General features: G+C 52.6%; 8 protein-coding genes across 8 annotated transcripts; 3 read left to right on the top strand and 5 right to left on the bottom strand.

The window, feature by feature from the left end:
• Positions 1-403: 403 nt before the first annotated feature.
• On the bottom strand, positions 404-949 carry POSPLADRAFT_1105336 (hypothetical protein; the record flags this gene model as incomplete). The annotated part of the gene is made up of 1 exon (XM_024483274.1): positions 404-949. A coding segment is annotated over one exon (546 nt), but the record flags the coding sequence as incomplete, so codon positions are not given.
• A 791-nt stretch (positions 950-1,740) lies between these two features.
• Positions 1,741-3,969, bottom strand: POSPLADRAFT_1184962 (hypothetical protein; the record flags this gene model as incomplete). Its single annotated transcript, XM_024489116.1, has 11 exons — positions 1,741-1,972; positions 2,034-2,081; positions 2,136-2,237; positions 2,301-2,724; positions 2,777-3,006; positions 3,061-3,133; positions 3,190-3,295; positions 3,350-3,447; positions 3,503-3,638; positions 3,698-3,795; positions 3,846-3,969. The coding sequence occupies 11 exons, from the start codon at positions 3,967-3,969 to the stop codon at positions 1,789-1,791; spliced, it is 1,623 nt and encodes a 540-aa protein (XP_024335442.1). The 3' UTR covers positions 1,741-1,788.
• A 1,045-nt stretch (positions 3,970-5,014) lies between these two features.
• On the bottom strand, positions 5,015-6,143 carry POSPLADRAFT_1153290 (hypothetical protein; the record flags this gene model as incomplete). Its single annotated transcript, XM_024486732.1, has 3 exons — positions 5,015-5,513; positions 5,572-5,945; positions 6,012-6,143. The coding sequence occupies 3 exons, from the start codon at positions 6,141-6,143 to the stop codon at positions 5,015-5,017; spliced, it is 1,005 nt and encodes a 334-aa protein (XP_024335441.1).
• Positions 6,144-8,177: 2,034 nt separating this feature from the next.
• POSPLADRAFT_1075923 (hypothetical protein) lies at positions 8,178-11,181 on the top strand. The gene is made up of 16 exons (XM_024482870.1): positions 8,178-8,361; positions 8,415-8,493; positions 8,553-8,636; positions 8,686-8,751; positions 8,799-8,839; positions 8,890-8,947; positions 9,000-9,105; positions 9,159-9,214; positions 9,264-9,334; positions 9,386-9,708; positions 9,763-9,935; positions 10,000-10,153; positions 10,215-10,300; positions 10,352-10,514; positions 10,573-10,632; positions 10,693-11,181. Exons 1-16 carry the CDS (start codon positions 8,241-8,243, stop codon positions 10,879-10,881), a joined length of 1,830 nt encoding a protein of 609 aa, XP_024335440.1. The 5' UTR covers positions 8,178-8,240; the 3' UTR covers positions 10,882-11,181.
• A 1,402-nt stretch (positions 11,182-12,583) lies between these two features.
• POSPLADRAFT_1153452 (hypothetical protein) lies at positions 12,584-14,817 on the top strand (the record flags this gene model as incomplete). Its single annotated transcript, XM_024486743.1, has 15 exons — positions 12,584-12,645; positions 12,699-12,777; positions 12,836-12,849; positions 12,905-12,941; positions 13,183-13,200; positions 13,258-13,283; positions 13,341-13,366; positions 13,417-13,460; positions 13,512-13,551; positions 13,743-13,771; positions 13,937-14,040; positions 14,176-14,246; positions 14,403-14,502; positions 14,556-14,579; positions 14,739-14,817. 15 exons carry the CDS (start codon positions 12,584-12,586, stop codon positions 14,815-14,817), a joined length of 753 nt encoding a protein of 250 aa, XP_024335439.1.
• A 59-nt stretch (positions 14,818-14,876) lies between these two features.
• POSPLADRAFT_1153471 (hypothetical protein) lies at positions 14,877-16,619 on the bottom strand (the record flags this gene model as incomplete). The annotated part of the gene is made up of 10 exons (XM_024486747.1): positions 14,877-14,925; positions 15,079-15,267; positions 15,324-15,361; positions 15,478-15,536; positions 15,593-15,724; positions 15,779-15,786; positions 15,848-15,957; positions 16,135-16,191; positions 16,320-16,501; positions 16,550-16,619. The coding sequence occupies 10 exons, from the start codon at positions 16,617-16,619 to the stop codon at positions 14,877-14,879; spliced, it is 894 nt and encodes a 297-aa protein (XP_024335438.1).
• Positions 16,620-18,778: 2,159 nt separating this feature from the next.
• POSPLADRAFT_1152941 (hypothetical protein) lies at positions 18,779-22,006 on the top strand (the record flags this gene model as incomplete). Its single annotated transcript, XM_024486703.1, has 20 exons — positions 18,779-18,847; positions 18,907-18,927; positions 18,984-19,006; positions 19,060-19,121; positions 19,184-19,199; positions 19,251-19,351; positions 19,406-19,492; positions 19,548-19,728; positions 19,787-19,972; positions 20,106-20,133; positions 20,198-20,281; positions 20,353-20,477; positions 20,530-20,583; positions 20,702-20,810; positions 20,868-20,901; positions 20,976-21,170; positions 21,231-21,335; positions 21,405-21,671; positions 21,749-21,821; positions 21,886-22,006. The coding sequence occupies 20 exons, from the start codon at positions 18,779-18,781 to the stop codon at positions 22,004-22,006; spliced, it is 1,941 nt and encodes a 646-aa protein (XP_024335437.1).
• Positions 22,007-22,266: 260 nt separating this feature from the next.
• POSPLADRAFT_1184953 (hypothetical protein) lies at positions 22,267-23,731 on the bottom strand (the record flags this gene model as incomplete). Its single annotated transcript, XM_024489115.1, has 8 exons — positions 22,267-22,582; positions 22,635-22,710; positions 22,784-23,158; positions 23,209-23,324; positions 23,375-23,401; positions 23,454-23,501; positions 23,561-23,639; positions 23,690-23,731. The coding sequence occupies 8 exons, from the start codon at positions 23,729-23,731 to the stop codon at positions 22,407-22,409; spliced, it is 939 nt and encodes a 312-aa protein (XP_024335436.1). The 3' UTR covers positions 22,267-22,406.
• Between the last annotated feature and the right edge of the window lie 1,008 nt (positions 23,732-24,739).

The raw sequence follows: 24,739 nt of genomic DNA, 5'->3' as shown, positions 1-24,739 counted from the left end.
AGGAAGATCGAGACCTTCGGCAATGAGGGAGCTGAATGGCGGAACAAAGAGACCTTGCGGCGCGCCCCTGGCGCCCCGATCAGGTTTGAGGAGATTCCACTGTTGGATGTGCGTATTCCCCGGAAGTGAGAAAGTCCGTCTCGTTGGTAAGCTCGTCTCAACGCTATCTATTATCTGGAGCTCAACATAACCATTCCTAAGGCGGACATAGCTCACACATATGAAATCACGGAAGACGAGGTGTAGCTCAATACGTACTGTAGTACCAGACGTATCTGCTCGTGTATCATGTCCACCCCAAATATACCCGAGCCCAAAGCTCTGCCTCTGCCTGGAACTCCTGCTCATACGTGCCTGTCATCTCTCCGATGACAGGTGTCCAGTCCATGTGCTCGAGAGTGTAACGAGCTTTCGTGAACTCCCAATATTCTGGATACCACCCAGCCGTCTCCCAATCCACGATAGCCACCACCGTGCCGTCTTCTGTTACGAGGATATTTCGAGGCGCAAAATCGCCGTGGGTGAATTTCGTCAGGTATCGTCTACGGTGAACCACCATGATGTCGTCCATCTTCACCTGGAACATGCTGAAGTCCTCAAGAGAGAATTCTGCGCGAAGGAATCGGTGGAAGTCGTCATGGGAGCTGAATGGTCCAAACGTCTCTCCCATGCGGCCGTTGTCCAACAGCGGTCCTCCCGTGACCGATGCGACAATCCCCTCAGCTGGTGGAGGGAGGGCGCGCAACTGGCCCATATAGCCTTTGAGTTGCTCCACTGCACGACGTCTCGTATCAGCTGGCCATCGACGCCACGCAACGTCCATCTGCACACAGTTGCGCACGAAGTCCATCAGGATGTACCTGCGGCCGTTCGAGCAGAAAACACGGCGGACTTTGGGGACTGGGATCGTAGTGTGCCGGGCGATAAAGCGCAATGTAGCGGCCTCAGTCGCATCATTACAAATGCATGCTTTTATGAACGTTCTTGGACCGAGCCGGGTAGTCCTCCCCTCTCTGAACTCAGGATAGAGAATATATCCTAGACGTCGGCGCGTAGACAAGAAGGGTGGTCTCGATGAATCTGGTAACGGTGATGGCTGATCCTGTGCCTCCGTTGGCGTGTCAGACTTTGTGTTAGATGCAACGCCAGGGGCACGACATAAGGACAACCTGAGCCAGCTACAAAGCGGCGCGAGAGCAAGATCCTGCGCAGTAAGCATTTGCGATGGGAGCTACAGTACAGTTGAACGTGGCTTTATTTAGGTTCCGCTCACGATACAACTCTTCATGGAAACTCAAAATATATCTTACGTAATACGTTATAAATACCAATCCGAACAGGAACCTCTTGAATCGCTCGGGCGGAATCTAATCTCAAGAAGTTGAATCCCTTCACAGTCGTAGGAAGAATGTCGCCATTGTGCGATGAACGGCTTTTAGAAGCCCTTGAAGCTATCGGAGTTGGTCTCGTACCCGAAATCGCGCAAGACGTCTGGGGCAATTTGATAAGTGCATCCCTCTGCCGGCGAGCGCCCTCCTGGCGCTGGAGATTAACTAAGTAGAGTTACGGTTCAAGCAGTGAGAAGCACAGCCCCATTGGTCAATCACCGGCGTACCAGTGAACGGCAGGGTGCGCCTATCGACTTGCCCCAGAAATCCTATCCACTGTGGTGGCGTGCAGGATTGAGATATGGCTACGAGACCACCGGAGACCCACTCAACGTATCAAGCTTTACTCACAAGACCTGAACACACAGTATTAATAATGATAAGGCGAGTCACATACACGCTAGTCTTGATGTTGCTCTGCAAGAGAGACGCCGAGCGGTAGCTGTGCCCCCTTTTCCACCTCACCCTCCAGCGTGGGCACCAACGAGCCTGCATATTCTCTCCTCAGACGAGAGATGTCCTTTGTAAGCGAAAACTGGAACCGAGAAACCAGAACGAAGAGGAACGCCTGCATCTCGTACAGCCTAAACGCAGGAATCGTGTAGTGAAATAGCACCGTCAAAGAATGAGAATGTGAGCACTCACGCAAACTTCCAGCCAATACAGCCGCGGACGCCGGCGGAGAACGTCAATCTGATGACGGGGGATCAATGGTGTAGAGCTCGGCGACCTCTCGAGCCGACTCACGTATTTGCCCACAATCCGACGTTGGGCCCATTCTTCTCCGTCGGCCTGAGGAAGCGCTCAGGGTTGAACTCATGTGCATCCTCACCCCATACATCCTTATCCCTGTCAGAGTGGGAAGCATGGTGAACACCCGGATAACTTCTATCAATCAGCCACAGGGCTCACATGTTATATCCAGGAACAGACAGTATTAGGCGCAGAGTCTTGCGGACAGGCACCTCGCTGATGACCTTCCCCGACCGCGTCGTGATGGGCGTGGACAGCGGCAGCACCTCGTCTCTCACAGGCCGCCGATACATGTACGGCACAGCCGGGTGGACACGCACGACTTCCTTAATAAATGCCTGGAGGAAAGGCATGGCGTCCGCGTCCGCAGCGGTGAGCCCTCGTGCGCGGATGCTCTTCTCTACGACACGAATCTCAGCGCGCAGGCGGTCCTGGTACTTAGGATGTCGCGCGAGCTCGAGCAGCGCGAAGCTCATCGTGCTCGTCGTCGTCTCCGAGCCCGCGAACATGATCGAGCGCATCTGCGAGATGACCTCATAGCGGCTCATGTGGGTGCTCGGGTCCGGAGATGTGCTTGATTGTGCTGCAATATCCCGTGTCAGCGGTCTCCGCGCCGGGTACGAGTGGTGGCGCACCGAAGATGCTCATGACGTCGCGCTTCCCTGTCCCTGAGATGTCCTTGCCAACTTTGGTCTCGATGAGTTCTTCCGCAACTTTGTGTGCTGCTTGCCTGTTCCGACGCAGCTTCGCGAAGGCCTCTCCTGGCAATACCCGGCATAACCAGGTGGCAACTGGCTCTGTGAGGAATTCAGCTAGGTTGTCGAGTACTAGCCTCGCGTCCGACGGTCGACAAGCGACAACAGCCCTGCACCGCCAAGTGTGAGCATAGCTTTATGGCGTCGACAGGAGAGGTTCAGACATAAGGTTCATGTATGACTTTGCAAGCTCATTATCGGCGTTCTCCAAGCATCCGGTGTGGTAGTCGAATGATGCTACGTAAGCTGCCTGTCAGCTCACGCTGTGATCGCCTGAATCGAGGAAGACACACTCTCGCAAACAGCGTCAACGGTAGCGACATTCAGGTGGCTTGCGACATTTATGACGCAAGGAGCACCTGGTGAGCTTTCGACGAGCTTGCTCCATTTAGTGGATAACTGGGCATAACGCGTCATCAACAGACGACAGGGAGCAAGAAAGGGACGGCGTACTATCTCCGCGTACTGCACAAACGTGGGGAAGAGAGCTTTGATCACAGGTGCGCCGAAGGCAGGGTCCATTAGCTTCCTCTGTCGCTTGTGAGTTTCCGCTGTGTATCCATCCTAATGAGCTTATTGTATGGCGCATGGGAAACAAGCACGAACCATCTGCTCCATCAAGCCCATCATCTCCAAGCAGTTTGCTGAGTACTGTGCGCTCTGGTGTCTTCTCGAAGGTATATCCCGACTTGTGCAGAATGTAATGCAGTGCTTGCGGGTCGCTAACCCACAATGCGTCCATCTCCGTGAAGCACTCTTAGCGCCGCTCACGTCACAATGAACCCGAGAACGGAGACATACCCCTAGCGCGACCTTCACACGCGCGATCTTCCCATATGCTTCTCCCCATTGCGCGTCCATGGTACCGACTTCCTGCCGGCGTATTTGTTGCAAGTTACCTGAAAGAGATCAGGAAGAAATGCATGAACGAGGGCTTGGGGCTAGGCACCAATCCAGAATGACTCCGGCTTTGGGCCAGGAATGTCGGCGACAGATATCCTTGACCATAGTTTGTACAGCACACGCAGGACAATGGTTGAAACGAGTATTAGCAATGCAAGAGGCACCGTCATTGAGACCGACGTTGTTGTAAGGAGTGACTATAGACCGTCAAGGATGAGTTCCTTAGGCAGTTAACGAGCGTGGTCTGCAAGCGGGTGGCACTGAAGTAGAGTCGTACACCAGCGTTGTCAGATCTTATTGCTGTACCGGAAGAGGCTGGGCAAGCAAGCCCAAACCGTGCGCACTGACAACATCATCAAAAATTCAGCGCTGAGCACCGCAAGATCGGAATAGCGTGTTCAAAGATGCGCGGAAACATGAAGGACTTGAGGAAGGTGTTTCAAGTGCAAAAGTAGAAACAACGTCTCCCGAAAGATTGAATTTCCAGCGGCGCGATCAGACGATATCTAACTCTCGTTGGCCGATCTCAAGCGCCCAATGCCATGCCATATTTAGACCGCATGAAATTGCGCTCTCAATCCTATCACGGCGCCTGAGACGCTTTCGCAAGCAGAACTGCAGCGGGTTCGTGAGCTTGTGCTACTCTCGTTCATAATGATGATGATGCTATACTCCTCACACACTCCACTCTCAGCAGCTGCTCTGAACAGCGAGGACCACGGAACAATTATGCACTAGCAATGCAGGATGTTGCCGACCGCTACTTTAGCAAGGGCTATTACCGTCGTGAGGAAGTACCATAGCGTCCTCAGCGCGCATGCATATTCGTTGACGCTATTTCTGGTTGCGTAGACGCATGCCTGCATCGTCAGGCTTGCTGTATGTGGTATAGTCGCCCAGAAATATCATCTCCGGATCTCTCTGTAAATGACATGGAAGCTATTTTTGTCTGCATCCCACATCGAACAGACCAGGGCGCGCACCAGGCTCCTTCCCGCCGCTGTGGGAGTTATAGGGGACTTCATCCGAATAGCGTACTCAATGTTTTATCTTGTGTATCCGAGAATAGAAGTCTTACCACAGATCATGTGCCACCACATCACGTGCATATCATGTGACATCCCATTTGAACCTTAATAGACGACTATTATGGTAATTTAACTAACTAACGTATACGAACTTTATGATTTTCAAGTCCTCTATGTAAGAAGATAACTAAATAATATTGCTACCATTGAGCCACCGATATGCATGGACGAGGCCGTACGTAACTGCCACGGGCGTTTGCGAATGGGTATTGAGGCGGTAAATGAATCTCGGGCTCTTATCGTCCATGATCCAGACAAGTGCAATCGTGTACAGCGTGTTGAGCACGATGTAGGGGTTCCTGAAGAACGCGAACATCGTCAGCGCGTGCACAGTAGTCAACAGCACGCGCGTCTTGTACACCGAATCGAGCAGGACAGGGATCGTCGGCACGCCCGACACGCGGTCATCATCAAAATCGCGTACGTCGGCTAGCGTCTGCGGCAATTCCGGGTCGACATGAGCGGGAGGCGAAAACGCGTAGCAGCGGGCAGAAACACGAACCGAGATGCACGTCCAGTTGATCGTGGACCAGATGACGAGCTGGGTTGGGTCCCAGCTGCGCAATACGGGCCCGTTGGGGTATAGAGCGTCCAGGACTGAGCGGATAACAGCGTAGTACCCGCATCTGCAATTACACGTCGTCGGCACCTCCTGACACACGGCAGGGAAGACGGGCAACTCACCCGCGAATCACGCCCACAATGACAGGTTTCATCCCTGGGATGCGCTTGATGGCAAAGCCCGAGCGAGGCTCCTCGATCTCAATTTCGGCCTTCTCGGACAGCTGCACCGCGGGTTGACGCCATAAAAAGAGCGGCGTGTCCCATAACAACGCAGGAACGAGGAGGGTCGCCGTGATGAGCCATGTGGCAAGCGGGCTGAGAATGAGGGCGACAGCAAGCAGGATGGCGGCGGATGTGAGCGCGAAACGCGCGCGCCGAAACACAGTGACGATGGCTGCTTCCCCGGCCGCACGTGCTCTCAGGAGAATGGGCCTGTTGTCAAGGTAATGGTCGAATCCGAACCCGATGTAGTCGGCAGTGAATAGAATGAGGATCTATGTGAGACGTTGAGACGATCCACATGGCAAGAATATAGCAAGACTGCTGCACAATAGACGTACAGGTCTCCAATCTATCACGCCCCATGTGGAATGCGAAATAAAGAGCGTGATAGCGAGCGTGCTGAGAGAGGTAGAGAGGACCTCTCCTATGAGGACTTCGTACATCATCTGGGACGAGGGGAGCGGCACCATAGTAGTAGTCATAGTACCGGTCGGGTATGTTTAAGTCGTATTGCAGCCATGTCGTGGCTTTTGAGTGAACACGATGGCGCAAATTGCGGGCTGTACGCCGCTCCGCCGAATGCGGTGGGACAGTCTTCTGCTGCGCCACGCTATAGACATGCCTTCGACCGCTCGTCCGGCGCCGTGTGGTTTCAGGATCCGTGGAAGCGCCGTCGGGCGCGGCTTGAAAAGGTTCACCCGCCCCTGTCGTGAACCCGCAATGAAGGATTAGAGGCCGGAAGGACGCGCGCATCATACAGTGGCATTGTCGGCCGCAGATGCTACCGTGCGGTCTCATCATGTCTCATCGCTCAAACACAACGTCAAATTCGGATCCCGGACAGATCACGGGATGATGAAAGTAGCGGCGATGTGGGCCCCAATCAATCCTGTCCCTCCTTACATTTCATGTGCGCGCCCAGGCTCCTTCCCGCCGCTGTGGGAGTTATAGGGGCTCAATCCGACAAATTTGACGCAAGCTAAGTCCTGCAAACCCATCCGCCACACTTGCGCCACAATCCGGCTACATCCGAGGCAAGATCAAACTCCGAATCCCAACCTTAAACCCCCATAACTCCCTACAGCGGCTGGCACAAAACATCTACAAACAGCGGAGGAGCGGCGCATGTCACCTAGATTAGGAAGGCAGGATACTGGCCTATCATTACATAATCGTTACGGTCCCGTGTATCACAGTAGCGTTTATGTGTCCCAGTGTCGAGTCTCGTCGTCCTCGGTGCAACTTTGTGACCATTGCCTTCACCCCTCTAATAAAAACTCTATACCTGGCTTTGACCCAGATGCGCGCATCCCTGCCGAGGTTAGTTTTTGTCCTTCTGACTGGTGAAGGCCTCATGCAACATCCCTTCGTTGAATAACCCATCCTCGGCCTGGCTGGCACTTCAAGTTCAGCACTCTCCATGCACCTGCGACCCAGGTTCTCGACTTTTTCACTGATAATGTGGCTTCCAAGATGCAAAGTGTGGCGAACAGGGCTTTCTGCGCATCGTTGTTACATTCACTCATGGGGGTTGCGATGACCTCAATTGACGAAATTGAAATGTTTGAATGTCAATTATCATTTCCGGGAATCAATCCTGCCTCGTATGGGAGGTGCGGCGCCGGTCCTCCGCTGTTTGTAGATGTTTTGTGCCAGCCGCTGTAGGGAGTTGTAGGGGATGCCGATTGCGATTGCGATTGCGATAACTCAAATGTGGTTTGTGCTTCTTACCTGTTGTTATCAAAAGCTTATCGCTATATCGATCGGGTTCAATTTGCGGGTCTTTTGATATGGCTTGATACTCTGCAATTCTAACGTTAATCTTTCGAATCTGTGCACTCGCCTCTGAGAGATGATAGATCTGCATCGATAGCTCCTTTTTTTTTTTTAATTCCTCAGGTTTAGACTCCATACGGCGTAGGTACATGCAGAGTGAGATCGAGCCATCAGCGGCTCCTAATAGTGGCCTCCTCGCCCGTGTCCGGGCCGGCACGGTGAAGTGCAGATCACACGGTGTCGTCGGGCAGGCGGCGCTCCCTCCGAACTTTAGGCATCATGCCGGACGAGCGGCGCCTGCATCGATAGCTCAGTCGCTGCTGCAGCGAGTGCGCAGCCACAGTAAAGACGTCGTGTAGAACTCCCATTAAAACTCTTCGGCAGACAAGTCACGATTCTACAAATTACCGGACTGTAGAGTATCTGACGGGACGTTCGCGTTCCCGATGGAGGTGGCTAAAGGTTTTCGGATCTGACGTGATGGAATGAAGGTAAATGGATCGCCTTACCCGAGCGCTGGCGCTCTTCCATTTCTCAACCCTTGTGGCCGTCACAAAATCACTGCCGCCGCCCTGATGCAGCGGAGCGCTCATTTATGGTGTGTGATGCGCTCGTGTCGTTTGTTGCGCCGGGCTCAGCGGCAGCTTTCCTCGTGGCTAAATCCCAAGTGTTAATCGCACCGCATAACGCGAGGGCAGTCATGCTGTGCTCACTCAACCCTCGCTCCCAGTGGAAGTTCCTGCGAACGACTTTGATCACCCATCTTTCAGTCATCCCCGCGTGCATTCACAATGGGCATCGGCGCCTCCACGACGATACACTCTGACCCTCATGCCTATGCGACTCCTGTCTCCGGCGACGGGGGTGTCGACGCTGAGCGCAGAGCCTACGATTATGTCATTGTCGGTGGAGGCAAGTCTTCGTGGCCGGACACCGTCCGGGTACCTGTCTCATTCTTTTGGCAGGAACCGCTGGCTGTGTGCTTGCATCGAGACTGTCAGAGGACCCGAACGTGACAGTACTTCTGGTAGAGGCAGGTAAAAGGCAAGCTCAGAGACTGCGGCAAATGCGTCTGCGTTGACTGAGGTCTATCATGCCAACAGCCATGAAGGGTTCTTCCAAAGCCGAATACCTCTCCTATTTACCGCGTTGCTGGGAGGCGAATACGATTGGAATTTCGAAACCACGTATGCAGATTCGTTCCGCTCCAGAACCTTCCTTATCAGCGTTTCATAGACCGCAGGAGAAGCTTGGTGGTCGCCAAATCTCATGGCCTAGAGGCAAGGTGCTCGGCGGCTCAAGGTACATACTACAAATCGCCCTGTTTCCTGTCCCTAAACTCCATGTAGCACAGTGAATGCTGTGATATATCATCACTGTGCCCCAGAAGGTCAGTTGTGGGACTGCGTTTATCCCTATTTCCTCTCAACTCCGGCATAGACTTCGACGCATGGGCCAAAGAAGGCGCTACTGGCTGGGGATATGACACAATGAGACGGTACGTGGGACCTGTACTACGTTCAATGCATCCGTAGAATGTCTGCCTCTAGCTATTTCCGTAAAGCAGAGAAGTTCCTTCCGGAACCGGGCTCAAAGACTGATGCAACACTGCATGGGGATTCTGGACTGTCGAAAACAAGAGATGTACCGTTGGCGGTAGGTCTACTCGGCGTCCCCGATACACCGATGAACCTTGACCAAATGCACAGCCGCTCTGTGCCGCCTTTGTTGAAGCCTGCGAGGCTGCGGGCATCCCGCGTCTAGAGTAAGAGCATTCCTCAGGTACTTCTGGTATCACGTTGACACTTTTCCAGTGACTTCAATACGGACAAGGGCACGTTGGGGGCCGGGGCCTTCGGCGCTTTCATAGACGAGAAAGGTCAACGTATGTCAGGCGCCAGATTTGGCTACATAAGGAGAACTCACTAGTATGCAGGGAGCTCTGCCGCTACCGCCTACCTTAACCCTGAGGCACTGCGGAGACCGAATCTCACGGTTGCCGTGTCAGCCACCACGGAGCGCATCCTGTTCACGACGGGACAGGATGGCACGCCAAGAGCCACGGGTATACAACTCTCAGCTAGCAGGGACTCTCCAAAATTCCAAGTGCACACCCGGAAAGAAGTGCTCGTGACTGCTGGGGCGATAGGTTCGGCTCATCTACTCATGGCGTCGGGCGTCGGGCCCGCTGCTCATCTGGCGGAGAAGAATATAGCCGTAGTGAGAGACAGCCCTGCCGTGGGCAACAACCTGTACGATGTAAGTCTGTGTCTGTGGTACCGGAGATACGGATCACGTCTCATGGTCACAAAGCATTTCTGTCCTGGGGTGATGATTATGAAGGCGAAGCCAGGGCTCACTTGGGACTACCTGTACCGTCCTATACCCACCACCGTAGCACTCATACGATGGCTGGTTTTTGGTACTGGAGTACTGGCGACCATTGCCGGACAGGTAGGTGTATTTGTGCGCTCGGACGATGAACAGTACGTATTACAGCACATGCTCTGGTTGGGAGCGCATTTCTCATTTGGTATATGGCGGTTGTAGTATCCCTTGGGGATCCGAGAGCCGCCCAAAACTGCCATACGCCACCCATTCGGCGGGAGCCGGCGCCCCGGACGTTGAGATTTCGTTCGCCCCTATGTCGGTCATCAATAGGGGTAGGGAGGCTCCCCCACATGGAACGTATGGTGTTACAGTGGTATGTCGCCCTGTTGATATCACTCTCGCTTCTTTCGATTAAGCAGCAATAATGATAATAGGGCCCAATTCTGCTCAAGCCCGAAAGCTCCGGAACTGTCGAACTACAGTCTGGTGACATCTGGGACAAGCCCATCATTGATCCTAAGTACGTTGCGCTGCTACCTTGGTGCGCTCGTGTCTCAATGGAAACTTGCAGTTATTTGGCGACCCAGAGCGACATGAATCTCGCCTTGGAATCGATGCGACTATGCTTACGTTTGGCGCGCCAAGAGCCTGTGGCTTCTCAGCTAGAACTTTCGGGCGCCCCGAAAGACGTGAAATTCGACGCCTTCTGGCCAACGTGGGCCGACCCTGACAATGTGCGCTGTCGTGTATACGTTTTTTAGATACTTACGCAACCCGCGAAATGTTCCACAGGTCTCTGACGACGACTTGAAAGCGTGGATGGCGAGACATGGCACCACGGCATGGCATCCAGTAAGTGCTATGCGATCGTCCACAGCGACAACGCCGCCTGATAAGACACGTTCTGTGCAGACATCCACGGTGAAGATGGGACCCGATCCCGTCACCAGCGCTGTAGATCCTGAACTCCGAGTTTATGGAGTTCGAGGCTTGCGTGTGATTGATGCTTCTGTGTTCCCCAGCCAGCTATCGGGCCATACGTGTGCGGTGGTCATCGCGTTTGCAGAAAGGGCTTCGGATATTATCAAAGAGACTGCGTGAGGCCATCGCAACTACGGCCGTTTATGAGTTCCCGGACGAATTGTCGGGAGATAAGGCATACGTCCGGATTTGTCTGCATATAGAACTAGTTTTGTCTTCTGTCTTCAATTTGATTTCATATGTCCAACTTCAGGGGCGCAATGGGTCAATGGCCGCTGACAAGGCTACTCATCGGAGGACATACATGCACGCTGTTGTTCCTATACGAGAGTCTTAGAACTGAGCTCTGACGATCGATCTGGTGGCGGCTAGGTTGGTATATAAATGATGAATATGAACCGAAATTTTTTCAAGTCGTCCAAATCCTCATTTCGATCTCCTACTGATGATTCCTTCCCATTTCTCTACGATATCTCGGTCTTGGACTACTACTCTCTGCAAGCCTGCGCAATGTCTGTCATGCTGTCGAAATTGAGCATTGCTGCAGCAGGCTTCCGCTACTATTTGGACGTTTCCGCTTAGCTCCTGAAGAATATGGGCTGTAGCTCTCTCAGGTTCAGTACACATGTGTAGGTGAGAATTATCATGTTGTCTTCGCGAATTGCTACATTTCGTCGGTACCCTGTTAAATACCCACTGGATTGGGCACCGCACATGATGAGACGATCAATCGACAATCGACGAGGCGCCTATCAGTGTTGGGCCAGTCGTCTGCCAGTCGTCCCAGTCGTTCCCACGACTGAGGCGATTAATCGACGACTGTACGACAGTCGAAAAGTCGCCGCGACTGTTCCCACGGCTTGCGCAGACACGGCCCGATATTCACATGCGCAATTCTGGTACGCAGGCGCCCGAAGAGTCCCAAGGAGGCATTGGATCAAGGCATGGATGAGGGGCCCAATGGCTTTACTTGGCTGCCTCTCTCTGTCATTGAGAGATCTATTCGACTTGAAAGATGCCGCAAAGATGGAAAAGAGGCTTGTAAACATTTTCAGGATGAAGTTGAGTTGTATGAGCTTCTTGACTTCTCATCTTCGATACAGATGATAGTATTGACTGAGTGCTGAGTCTCTGCTAATAGAATATACATGTGTTTTCATTTACATATCTTGTTGTGTACATTATTTTGTGGCCAATTCTCCCTCCATTCCTGCATCGCCTCTAACGTCAGGTGTGGCTGAATGGTCGTGGGAATAGTCGCCGCCGTGAGAACAGTCGTCGTCGTTTGTAGTCGTTTCGACTGGCATCATGCGACTAAACGACAGTCGCACGATCATTTGACGACTCGCACAACACTGGCGCCTATCAAGAAAGCTAGTGCCACACTTCGGGCGTTTCATACGTCAGTCCTTTCTGATGGGCGCTGCGCATGTTCAGTACTGAGCGCGCACTGTGTTGATCTCATTACCAATCGATACCCCGCAACCACAGCGAACCGGAGGAGCATCGTTGCAGCCTCAGTTCACCATCCCGAAGCCCCGCTCATGTCCGCTCGCAGTGTGCGTACGCAGACGTCAAATTCTGCATCGCAGCTTAGGCCTATCGTTATGGACAGGCTGTCACAGCCTTCTTTGATCTTGCGAAGGCAGCGCTTGGAGCACGATTGCGATGATGCTCCGGTGGCTCTTTCGGACACTTCGCCGTTACATGCTTCGACAAATTGAAATAAGCCGCGCCCGTCCAACTGCGGGCGGGAGACGACCCCTCCTTCACGTCCTTTGATACACTCTTTTCCTCCTGGAGACGACTTCGCGCCTTTGCCATGGATATCGAGCTTAACGCGAATATTGGATGCTTTTTCATCGGAGTTATAATCGCCACCCCGTGAGTGTGGTCTCACTCGATCGACGAAATGTCGCTAAGCCTATCGCTGTCAGGTTGTATGGTCTTACTTGTGCTCAAGTCATGTACTATGTTCGCGACTATTCAGAGGACTGGATCTGGTTGAAGAGCTTGGTGAGTCACTATACTTAACAGGTGCATTGCCGGCTCGTTAACAGAGTCTTGCGCTTAGGTTGCTGTTTTATTGTGTGTGTCAATTGCTAGTGTTCTATATTCCATGATGAAACTGTGAATCTGTCAGCCTCCTGGATACCGCAACGTCGATCGTGTCGTTTGAGGTAAGGTAAATTGTTAGATGGAGCAACATTGAATGGGTAGACTGACTTCATCTAGTTTGTCTGGCATAACCTAGTCGCGGGGCATAGCAATCCCCTTGTCCTCACCAGCCTGGATAGGTATTCATTCAGACGTTATCCAGACGTATTGAGCTGATCCATCGCATACGTGATGTCTAAAGCACCGGTGCTGTAAGTCATCTTGCGGAGATAGTTATCATTGACTGAATTCATTCTCTGTCAGATTGAATATTTGCTCGCTGTGAGTCATCTATCACGTTGCGTCAATTTACACAATTCCTCACCGCAACCTGGATAGGCATTCATTGTGATCATTGTGCAATCGTATGTATTACGACTGGTCTTAACGATCCAGCCCCATGTTGACATTCTCCTGTTCAGTTATTACATGCGCACAATATGGATCCGTGGGTTGTCTGTCGCATAATGCACTGGAAACTACTGACGACTACAGCAGTACTAGCCAATAAGCCCTACAAGATACCACTGATGGCCGTCTTGGTGAGTTTATGCCGTCGATATACATCACGCTAGTGTCTCATGTTTGAACAGGTTGCATTGACCCTTGTATCATTTGGTGAGCACTCTCCATGTGCATTTATTTCGCATTTGATACTGACAGACTCTTTAGGATTCGGCGTAGGTGAGAAAGAGTCTCCTGTGGAAAATATAGCATGAACTGACGGGCACGTCTTGCCGCTAGCAAATTGCGTTACAGGGTAAACACGTGGTCTGCGCCCATACTGCCCATGCTGAACACCTTCCATAGGATTCGCTCCCCAGCCATACCTGCTCTGTACACCAAGTTGCGGGTATGTGGCTTTGCTCGGGCCCGGATAATTAGCTCTGATGGGGCCACATAGGTCGGTGCATCTATACAACCGTTTACCGCGTCTGTGTCAGATGTCTTCATCACCGTCATGCTGTGTTGGGTTCTGCACAACGAAAATACTGGGCTGGCACAGTGCGTATCCTAGATCTGTCATTCGACGTTGCCTCTTGATTCAAACCCCAAGTTCAGCACCGACTCGCTCCTGCGCACTCTCATGATCTACGCGATCAACCGAGGTATACTCACCACGTGAGTTCTGAGAGATCTCGATTGGAGCAAATGACTCAGCGCACCACAATTTAGTGCGTTACAGGTCGGTCAGGCTGTGTCCGTGAGTAATCCGAATGAACGCTGCTCTTCGAGTCTGAGTCTAATGCCTCCTAGTTTGTGGCAAGTAGCCCTGATGCGTTTTACTGGTCCCTTTTCCACTTTCCCGGAAGCAAAGGTGCGCGTGAGTCACGACGTGGAACCCCTACTCACCTTGCAAGTGTCGTACAGTATACGTGAACTCCGCTCTAGCTATGTCAGTTCCACAAGGCGTATCCAGCAGGCGATCAGCACTGATAATGTACGCAGATTGAATGCGCGACATCACATACGCGGTCCAACAGGGAACTATAACCCATCCACCACCATATCGGCAAATGCAACAATGGGCAGGAATATCCCATCACGCTCTGTGGACGAAGAGGTGGCCAGCACATCTTACAGGTGAGAATCATACACTCCTATAAGGGGCGTAAAATGCTGACCACTATTTATAGCTCGAGGGACGGAGGACGGCTGAGGTACGAGAACATTTCGAAGACGACCGACTGATCTCCCCGAAAGGCAACAAGCCACCTTTGTACTGTTTCATGATATGGTACCTTGAATAAGGACCGGTGCCTTCGTTGCAGCCCGGGATCATGGCGAGCGCATGCCATACTATCTGGCGTTATTTGTAGTACCTTGCAGATCTTGCGCAAACCTCTGTGCAAATTCGTTATATTCTTGTTGGTTGATCTCGCTTCGGATCTCAAATAGCCTCTAGTACATAATGAAGGCTTGTTCCAATATTTAGGAGCATAGGTAATATCGTATTATTATGACTTGGTACAGATAACTGTGCTGCGGCCGACGGTAAGGGACCGACTGTGGTGCTCGTCAGTACGCAGTGCGCGGGTGCATGCTGTGAAGATGGACAAGCTGTGGAGTGTCATTGAAAAAGCCATTTGCCTGTATGGGGCGCACTATTATCAACTACAGTCGTGGGACGACTCATCAATGCCACTCGATATGACCCACCCGCCACTACTCATCGTGGATTGCACCTGACCACCTTCGGCTCTCGTCTGCCTCGCAAATATCAGAGGGCTGTGTGGCTTGCTAGTCTCCAGAGGATCCGCTTGTGAGTGTGTTGCGTGCTGTGGCAGCTCATTGAGGCCCGGGTCACGCAAGTTGAGCATGAGTCGCGAAATTAAGACACTTGACATCCTATTCATGATAAATGTTGGTACTGCATCACAGTTATATGCCCCGGCCATACTCACACGTTTGTGAGCGTTGACACCATACCCCGTGTGTAATCCTGACAAGGGGTATGAGGTACTCTCTTCGTGCTCACAGTGCTTCACATACGTTACCAAGCTAGCAGAGAAGCAATCAGTGTGTGGATCCAATGCCTCTGTGAATAAAGGCACCTACCAGGAAGATCACGATGTTTGCGACATTCACAATGACAAGGGCACCGAAGTAGATGATTCCTTAATAAATGGTCGAATTAGTGAAGTGACATGGTAACAGCAATGATCACGCCAACCGTCTCGCAAGAATATCTGCAGTAGTGTTCCGGTCCGTGGAGCTAAATGCAGCAGTCTGATTGTCTTGCATAGGGTAAGAAGAAAGATCATCGTATCGAATATGAGCATCGCGCTCCAAGGAGCGATTAGATCTGCAGCCATGCAGATGTGACCATAAGATCCGGTCATGATTCAGGCGCACTTACAATCGGCCCTAGGAATTATATGAGCACATATGTCCCCGATTTGACAAAATAATGAATGAATGAACATACTGGCGGATCGTCAACAGCGCATTGCATGTTGATGTCGGGACATAATCCGTACGAGGGCCTCCTGATGTTCTACTTGCAATGACTGCCCACTGACCACTCATCTCAGCGAACTGCTCCGTGATAAGATCAGCTGCGATGCTCACAACACCGACTATTGCTCCCGTGGCACATACAAGTAGCAAGGCGGCCAATACACGCTTGCTTCTCTCATATAATGCATATGTACGGATCACGAGCAGGGCTTACCCAACAATAAGCGCTGGGATTATGGAACAGAGTAGTAGCACACAGTACATACCTGATACGGTAACTTGTGTCGCGACGGAGAATGCTTGGTGAAAGAGCTGTAGGTGGCAACTTAGGCGACGGCATTAGTCAATTACCAATTCTTGCACATACAACACAAGGCTAGAGCTCACTGCTACACAGGAGGTTATTCAGGCGTCAGGTGTGGACATGGTATGCAACATACTTGAGGAGACATGTCCGCAAAGTACTCGAGTGCGATAGGGATTTGTCCTGCCACAGCAAAATACCGGTTCAATACAAAGAGAGTTGAGGTCCAAGAAACCTTGTGCTGTGCCTTCCAAAAGTTGTCGATCTCCATAGATAGTGTCAGAAAATAGTCATAGTACAGGATTGCTACCAGGAACACTGTGAGCATCTACGCTGGCGACACTGAGGTTGTCAAATATGACGTACTGAAAGAAGCGAGCGCCAGATAGCGGTTCGCCTCAGGTCCTGAGAAGCTGCAGAGGTCGCATGTGGACATTATCGAGAAATAGGAATGGTTGCGCATACCTCAGAAAAGTAGGGATATTGTCGTTAATTGATTGCATACCTAGGTAGCACAGTGGAAATGGCCTCATCGTCACATCCCTCCTGGCTTATATGGCACTGTAGGAACAGATCTGAGTTACCAGAGACAAACAGCATCAGTGGCGCAGATCAGTCCTCACTGGTATTGCGATACTGCGGTCAACGAGGGATTATACCAGAACGTCTGCATCCCCTCTTCGTAGCATATCCTTTCACCCATATCCCGAGCTCTTTAGGCCATGCGATCGGGATCCTACACACAAACAAACTGTTCATTCACTGATGCCTCTTCCTTGACATCAGCCCATCGAAGAACAAGCATGACACCCGACGTGCAAAGTACTACAAATAGATTGCTTAAAATGGCAGCGAGTGTAAGGTTACATTCCACTGAGTGGGCTGTTACGTTTTATTCCGGTTGATCGATAGATGCCTTCCTGCAGTATCTGGACGGTTTGCAGATGCAAACCGGACTTTGAAACAGATCCGTTGTGTCGTGCCGTTTGGCAGAAGAAAGACGCCCGGAGGGCGGCCGTTACCAGCTGTTTTCAATAGGTTGCCAACGAGTGACTAACGAGGGCAGGAATGGATGAGGTAAGCGCAAAAATGAATGGGGTGAGCAAAGTGATCATGTTGGAGCCAACGAGAAATGAGCGGAGCCCGAAAACAAGGTTTGCAACGCTCGATCTGGTCTGGAGGGGTACTCCCCTCCAGATGCAAACGTGACAATCAAGACTCTCCGGCGTCTAACAGCACGGCAACGGTCAGGTCAGTCAGATCAGCCGTGTTGCCAACAAGATTTAGAGCTCGATTCTACTATTCTGCAATCGTGTCCAGACCTCTGCGGGAAGGCATCCAATCATCGCCTAGATCTATCAGTACATGGCCTATTGACAATTGTACCGCCCAGCACAGTGAAAATTGTATCTTCACCACGGCTCCCAGCGCAGAGTTCAACATTAGCGTTCTCTGGGCTCTGTGATCTGTTAAAGTTCGTCCGAGACCCGAAGCGAGAACGATCAACAAGATATATCGCATTTGTCTGAGCTCTGTCAAACGCGTAAGGAACGTACAGGACGGCTCGTGCAAAGTCTACGAGGTACTACAAACAATGCCAAATATGGTGGCATGCGCTCGCCACAATCTCAAGTTCCAACATGATCAGCAGCGTACCGGACACAAATGCGCATTGTGCGCAGTGTTCCACCGCCGAAACAAGCGCATAACATCTAGACGAGATCATAACCATCACGTGATCGCATTCGTTTTTAGTTGCCTCCTTCCCAGCCCTCTGGCCCGGCGGTATTTCCAAGAGAGGCCCTAGCCACTCCAAACACTGAGATAGGGCGGTCTGTTACTCATGGGCTGCCTAGGGAGGACTAGGTACGCCCAGGGCTCTGCGCAAAGATTGCTTTTTCGCATCATCTCGCAACTACTAGCACTAAGTAAGATGTCTCATGATACTTGTATAATCCATGCTTGCTCGACCAACCATAGCACCAGCGATTTTCCGTATCTAAACGACTACACATTTCACGGTCGAATTGCGGCTCTAGAGCTCTCCAGGATGACATAGCGTAATATCAGATATATCACATGTAAGTAATTGCCTCTTCTCGTCGAGAGCAATCGGACGGACATTTGTACGGCAGGTGTGGCATGCGGCCTTCCGAAGGGCAACCTCCCAATGGTTTCCCCTTATCAAAGACTGACATTTTCATAATCTTCTGATAGCCTGGGCAAAGGTTAAGCAGTGGTATCGACAAACATGCCTGACCTCTCTTATCATAACTTCCTCATATCTAATCATTCGCGGACTCCAAAGGAAGCTTCCGAGCCAGTCGCAGTATTTGAAGAATGACCATGCCTACAGAAGAAAACTGCGTTGGCGATCCTGTGCCATGTCTCAGTCAGGTATTTCTGAATTCAAACCTCTGCTCGGTTGGTTGTGTAGCGTTCCTTTGAGAAAGACGTATGCATGATTGACAACTTGAATGCGCAGATCAAAGCGTGGGATATGGCGTGGTCGTCGGTACGTGCAAGTTATTCTTCCAATGGTTCCTACTGATTGGTACCATTTGAACAGGCGTTGGATTCTTCTTTGCAGCTCTTATGCTACTTCTCACGACACTTCAATCGAAATTCTCGAAATTCTCCCCTTCCTCATCGGAAGAATTCAGCGTAAGTGGGCGACCCGAGCGATGTGGTTATTATATTCACTGAATACGTGACGATAACAGAGTGCTTCCAGGAGCGTTAAAGTCCGTTCGTCATTTGTATCACCCAGATCATCTAGTCTGACATCATACTACCGCAGCCAGGTCTTGTCTGTTGTGGGATGTAAGCCTAGGAGAACGGCTGACGGGTTTAAGCTCACGTGTTGTTTGGATCAGTGTGAGTGCATGGACATGGAGCGCCACGCTCCTGCAGTCAAGCACGGCAGCGTACACATTTGGTATGTACAGCATCGCACAATATTTACCAGGGCGTTCGATGCATTAAGTAATACTATGCAAGGTGTTAGCGGGCCTTGGTGATCATACGCCATTTTCGAGTCGTTTGGCTCTCACTAAGGCCTGGACAGGTGGTATGGTGTTGGCGGGACGATACAGCTTGCATTCTTCGCTATGGTCGCGGCAAAAGTAAAGATGAATGCAAACGGAGCTCACACCTTTTTGGAGGCACGTAATCCGCTTTGTGCTGTCGCAGACCATTCATATGAGGTTGAATTACAGATAGCGAAGGCGCGTTTTGGTACTAGTGTGCACATGTTATTCACATTTTACGGCTTCCTCTGCATTCTGGTCGTCTGTGGCTCGCTGTTGCGTACGTATGCGGTCCTTCCTGGTACTTATTTTCTGCTCATCTTGGTTATATCTAGTTGGGGGCGCTGCAACTGTGAACGCACTCACAGGGATGAACGTTATCGCGGCCTGTTTCCTACTCCCGATCGGTATCGCTGTCTACGTGATCTTTGGCGGGCTTCGCGCGACATTCATGTGCGACTGGGCACATACGGTTATTCTCTTCATTGTCATATATCTATTCATGGGACACGTATAGTACGATCGCAGCTCACGATACTCCTGAAGGTCTGCGTACTAATTGATGCTTGCACAGTGGAACGTCGTCGGAAACAGGAAGCATTGGCGCTTTGTACGACTTGCTCGCGCAGGCTGGCATTGATTCTCCTGTGAGCGGCAACGTCGACGGGAGCTATCTCACTATGAAGTCGAATCCAGGAATGGTCTTCGGTGCAGCGAGCATCCTGTCTGGATTTGCGGGTGTCTTCTGCGACCAAGGTGCGTAGCTCACAGCATGATTCAAGGGGCAGAGCACATATTCCTTTGCGCAGGTTACTGGCAACGCGTGAGCTCCATCTAATTCAACGCACATTGTATGTGGCAAGGTCTGATGATATAACGTAGGCTATTGCTAGCGCGCCAGAGACGACTACAAAAGCATACGTTAGGCTCCCGCGATTGACTAATTTGATCGTGCTCTGAAATCATTTTCCTATTCCTTTTCTAGATGCTCGGTGGCCTATCTTGGTTCGCAGTCCCGTGGGCATTCGCGTCGTGTTTGGGTTTATCCGCTCGTGCGCTCCTCAATAACGTATGTACGTCACAGTCCATCGCAACCGGCTTGTCATTGACCTGTCTTGTGCTGCATTGACAACCATATAGCCCAAATTTCCCACGTATCCGAACCCTCTCTCCGCTGCCCAAGCGAGTGCAGGTCTCGCTGCCCCCGCTGCTGCTGCCGTTGTCATGGGTAAAGGCGGAGCAATCGCAGTCTTGCTTGTCGTATTGTGCGTCACGACATCTTTCAGTATGGTCAAAGGCGCCTGACTCCTCCGTTAGCATGGCAGTCACCTCTGCTGTTAGCGCAGAACTGATTGGTGTCTCAAGTCTCTTGTGAGTGGACATGTAGCTATCGTAAACCGTCCCTTCACGCGTTTCCCCTTCAACAGTACCTACGAGTGAGCGCACAAGCACTTACTTTGCCGGATCAACATTGAGTGCATCCACGTAGCATCTATCGCACATACTTCAGGCCGAAGGCAAGCAGCACGGAACTTGTCAGAGCCTCCCACTATTTCATCTGTGCTTGGGCTGTATGGGCGGGTGCATGGGCCACGATTGTATGTTCGACCCACACACCCCTTCGTGTGTTCCCGTAAAGCTCATTCCTTGCGTAGCTCAACGCAGCCGGCGTGGACCTTGGTTGGGTGTGTCTCCATGTCTGAGCCAAAACTGAGACCATTATTGATCTGGCATACCTGCGTAGCTGTTCTACGTGCAGTAAGTGCTTGCGACCTCAGTCTCTATGCTCGTTGATCATGCACTCCTTGTCAGAGGCGTCGTTCTCAGTCCAGCAGTGATCCCGATCGCGCTCACAGTTGCATGGTCGAAACTGACGCGAGCTGCTGTGCTGAGCGGGTCTATCGTCGGCGCGATCCTCGGCATGCTCGCCTGGATGGTCAGCTGCTGGAAGATATACGGTCTGCTCTCGCCTGCTATACCTATGTCCACTGCAGCGCAGTCTCATTCGAGCTCTCTAGGCTCGATCACCGTGGCGAACCTGGCGGAGCCGTACTCCGCCGTGTGCAGCGGGCTCACGGGGTTGCTCTTTTCCGGCGTAATCACCGTCTGCGTCACCCTCGCTCGTATGTTTCCGCGATACCACCGCTCACGACGATAGGCAGTCAGGCTGATACTCACCATCCATTCCTTAGATCCCGCCGACTACGACTTTTCCGGGACGCGTGCCATTGTGATCTACAAGGACGACAAGCAGGACGCGGGGCCCGCCGTCTCTGACGACGTATCCGACTCGGGAAAGGACGACCCAGAGAAGGCAGGCATCGTCGCCGAGGTGCAGCCGGTAGCTGCAGACCAGGCGTTGGGTGCAGACCAGGCGGCGGAGCACGCGGAGCTGAAGCGCGTCTTCCGGCGCGCAGCATGGTACTCGCTCGCGCTGACGCTCATCGTCGCCATCCTCGGTGCGTCCCTTCCTGCGTCTCCTATTCTTGAGCGCGTGATGATGGTTGAATGCGGGGCTGACGGCGGACGCGGACAGTGCCCATTCCGATGTTCTTCTCGCACTACGTATTCAGCAAGCCGTTCTACACCTTCTGGGTGGCGTGCCAGATGTGCGTCGAAACCTCCGCTGTGTCGCGCGCTGCTGACGGTGTCTCTCCTCATGCTGTACTGCAGCATCTGGGTCGCCATGAGCGGCACGTTCTGCATCGTCTTGCCCATCGTCGAGTCGAGGCGCGAGATCATCGTCATTCTGGGTGGCGTGTGCCGGGCCCTGCGTCGCGGCCCAGCGGCGTGAGCGCCCAATGGTACATACACGATTCCCGGCAGATACCATCCAACCCAATGTGGCGCCACACCATTGACTTGGCCATTCACTACTGCGCCAAGCGCTCATTTCCAATAGAGATCCCGAATGAAGATTAGACATCGAAGCATCAGATTTGTTGAGCGCTGTGGCTCGCTATCGCACATGATGATGAGATTCGCGCAAACGGGTTCTTCTGATACTAAACGGAGACCAACCAATTGTCCGTTTGCCTGGCGGCTAACTTTAGCTGGATGAGAATGGAGGAAGCCTATATTAACATACATGAGCTGCCTCCCGTCTAGATACACACACACTCTATAGATAGCTATTTGCAAGCGGAGCCCGGAAGAGAGTACCACCCCGACTGTGTCGACGAAAGACAGCCGCTTCAGGCTTTCCCTGCCTTCTCCGCGCGCGCGGGCGGCAGTCTCTGCATGGGCCCCGCGATGCGCGCCATGAAGAAGCGCGTGAGGAGCGACCGCATGAGGACGAAGGGGTAGAAGAAGCGCAGCGTCGTCCAGAGGAACATGCGGCTGTGCTGCGCGACGGTGCGGTCGTAGTCCTCTGTGGCGTGCGTTAGCGGCGCGTGCGAGGGGCAGCCAGGCGACACACGTACTCTCGAGGGTCTCGCGGAGCTCGAGGTAGGTGAGCGGGACGTCGGTGAGGATGACGTCGACCCCCCACCGCACGGCCTGGGAACACACATACCATTGAGCACATCTATTTGCTGCGCGGGAAATGGAAACCTGAGACTCGGATGCGTACCTCGACCATCTCGTCGCGGTCGTTCACAGTCCACACCGCGACCTGCTTTCCCGCCGCCTTGCACTCCCGCAGGAACCGCTGGCCCTCGACAGACGCCATCAGCGGGAAGCGCATCGAGAACAGCACGCAGTTGTCCCAGAAGAACTGGCGCGCCAGGCAGACGTCGTTGCCGATGTGCGACATCGTGCAGTACGGCAGGATCTCGCGCGCGTGCAGCACGAAGTGCGTGTGCCAGAGGCCGAGAACGATGCGCGGCGCGAGCGCGGCCTCCCAGGCGGGCTGGGCGGAGATGATCTTGTGCATGAGCGCGAAGAGCCGCGGGGGGTCGTTGGAGACCTTGACGTCGACGTTGAGCTTCATGTGCTGGTTTTCGGGCTGTGTGCGCGGTGAGCAGGCCAGGACGACAAATTGCGTGGAGGACAGACCTTCATCAGGAGCGCGACTGTATCGGCAAACGTGGGGATGGGCTGGTGCGGCTCCTTGATTGTCCTGAGATGTTCCATGCCATCAGGGCCATACCAGTTCTTGTCCTTGATCCATCCTGCACGACGACGATGTGAGTGGACATCCCCGAGCAGTCATGCTACGGACCTTTGCCGTTCGTGGTTCTTTCGAGCGCTACGAATGAATGGGTGAGCTAGAACGCCGCGGTGTGGCATCAAAGGCCTACTGGGGTCGTGGAACATGATCACGACGTCATCTCGTGATACGTGCACGTCTATCGAGGATCGTCAGCGCAATTCAGTATTGTTTTTCCGGGCGGGTTCTAGGACGTACCGCTCTCGATGCCATCTGCGCCCTCTCTGATGGCCGCCTCGAAGCTGGCAAGTGTGTTCTCGGGGTATGCGGCAGACGCCTAGCATCGCGGCGTTGGAATCATGCGGAGATGCGACACGTGACACGTACCCCGCGATGCCCCCAGCATTCCGGCAATTTGCGCGATGCCATCGTCCTCAACATGATGCGGGTGTTTGGACAGAGCTCAGCTTGAGCGGAAGGACGATGTGAATGATTTATGGCGCGGCCGGTGCCTTGCCTTCAAATAAAGGAACCCGGTTGCGTGCCGGGCTTACTCGTCAGGGACTCGACTACCGGCCTTGGAGTGGGTGCTGCCACACTCGGACGTCATGGGGCTGACACCCGCGAACGTGGCTCCAGGGTCAGCCACTCCTCTCGCACACGGTGCGTACTTTCGTCCACTGTGAAGCACGTTCATTGCGCTGTACCCCACGTAGACCTTCGGCTCGGCATCTGGCGCTGATTCGTAATCTCAGGCACGGCTTTCGCCTCTCGGTGTTAAGAACGCTGCGCAGCGCAGCCTACCCTTGCTGACACAAGGTGAGTACCCTTCCTTCGCTTTGGCAGGAATGGCCGTGTATGGGTACCGAGGTCGGACTGCTGGAGTTGCTGATCTCTGGCCAGGGTTGCTCAGGCTCGTATAACAGATGTAGAGGGGATCGGTGGCCCACGCAGATCGAGCGCGCAGCTGTCCGATAGATCCAATATATACCGGTCGGTCAGCCACAAGTAAAACCTGGAGATACAAGAAGCTTCTGGCCTAGACAGAAAGACCACGGAAACCCCTGTAGATGTTCAATGCCCACCTGCTGGTGAGAGGTACTGTTGATCCCGGGTTCGGTGTAGGACATTTCTGTGTTCTGGGACTTCTCGCTTTTACCATGCCTTGAAAGGCTTCATTTTGAGTACTCGATGAAGGTGCTGTGGGAGAGTCGGTCGCAGTGATGTCCGTAGATGGCCGAAGAGATGTGTTGACTACATGCTAGCTAGAAAATTAAAAGAATGAAACGGCCGCGTTGATCTAACTGTATGCGCGTTCGCAAACAACAAACAAACAAACAACGACGCGCGGACGTTACGAAACGCGATCGGAATTGTAAGCCACGATCCTCGAAGAGAAACAACGTTCAGAAGCGCGCCCGATATAACAACACTCGA

Source organism: Postia placenta (genome assembly GCF_002117355.1).
Source record: "Postia placenta MAD-698-R-SB12 unplaced genomic scaffold POSPLAscaffold_14, whole genome shotgun sequence".
NCBI lineage: Eukaryota > Fungi > Basidiomycota > Agaricomycetes > Polyporales > Adustoporiaceae > Rhodonia > Rhodonia placenta.
Note: the sequence above shows the minus strand (reverse complement) of the source record. Positions and strands in the feature narration are given on the sequence as shown.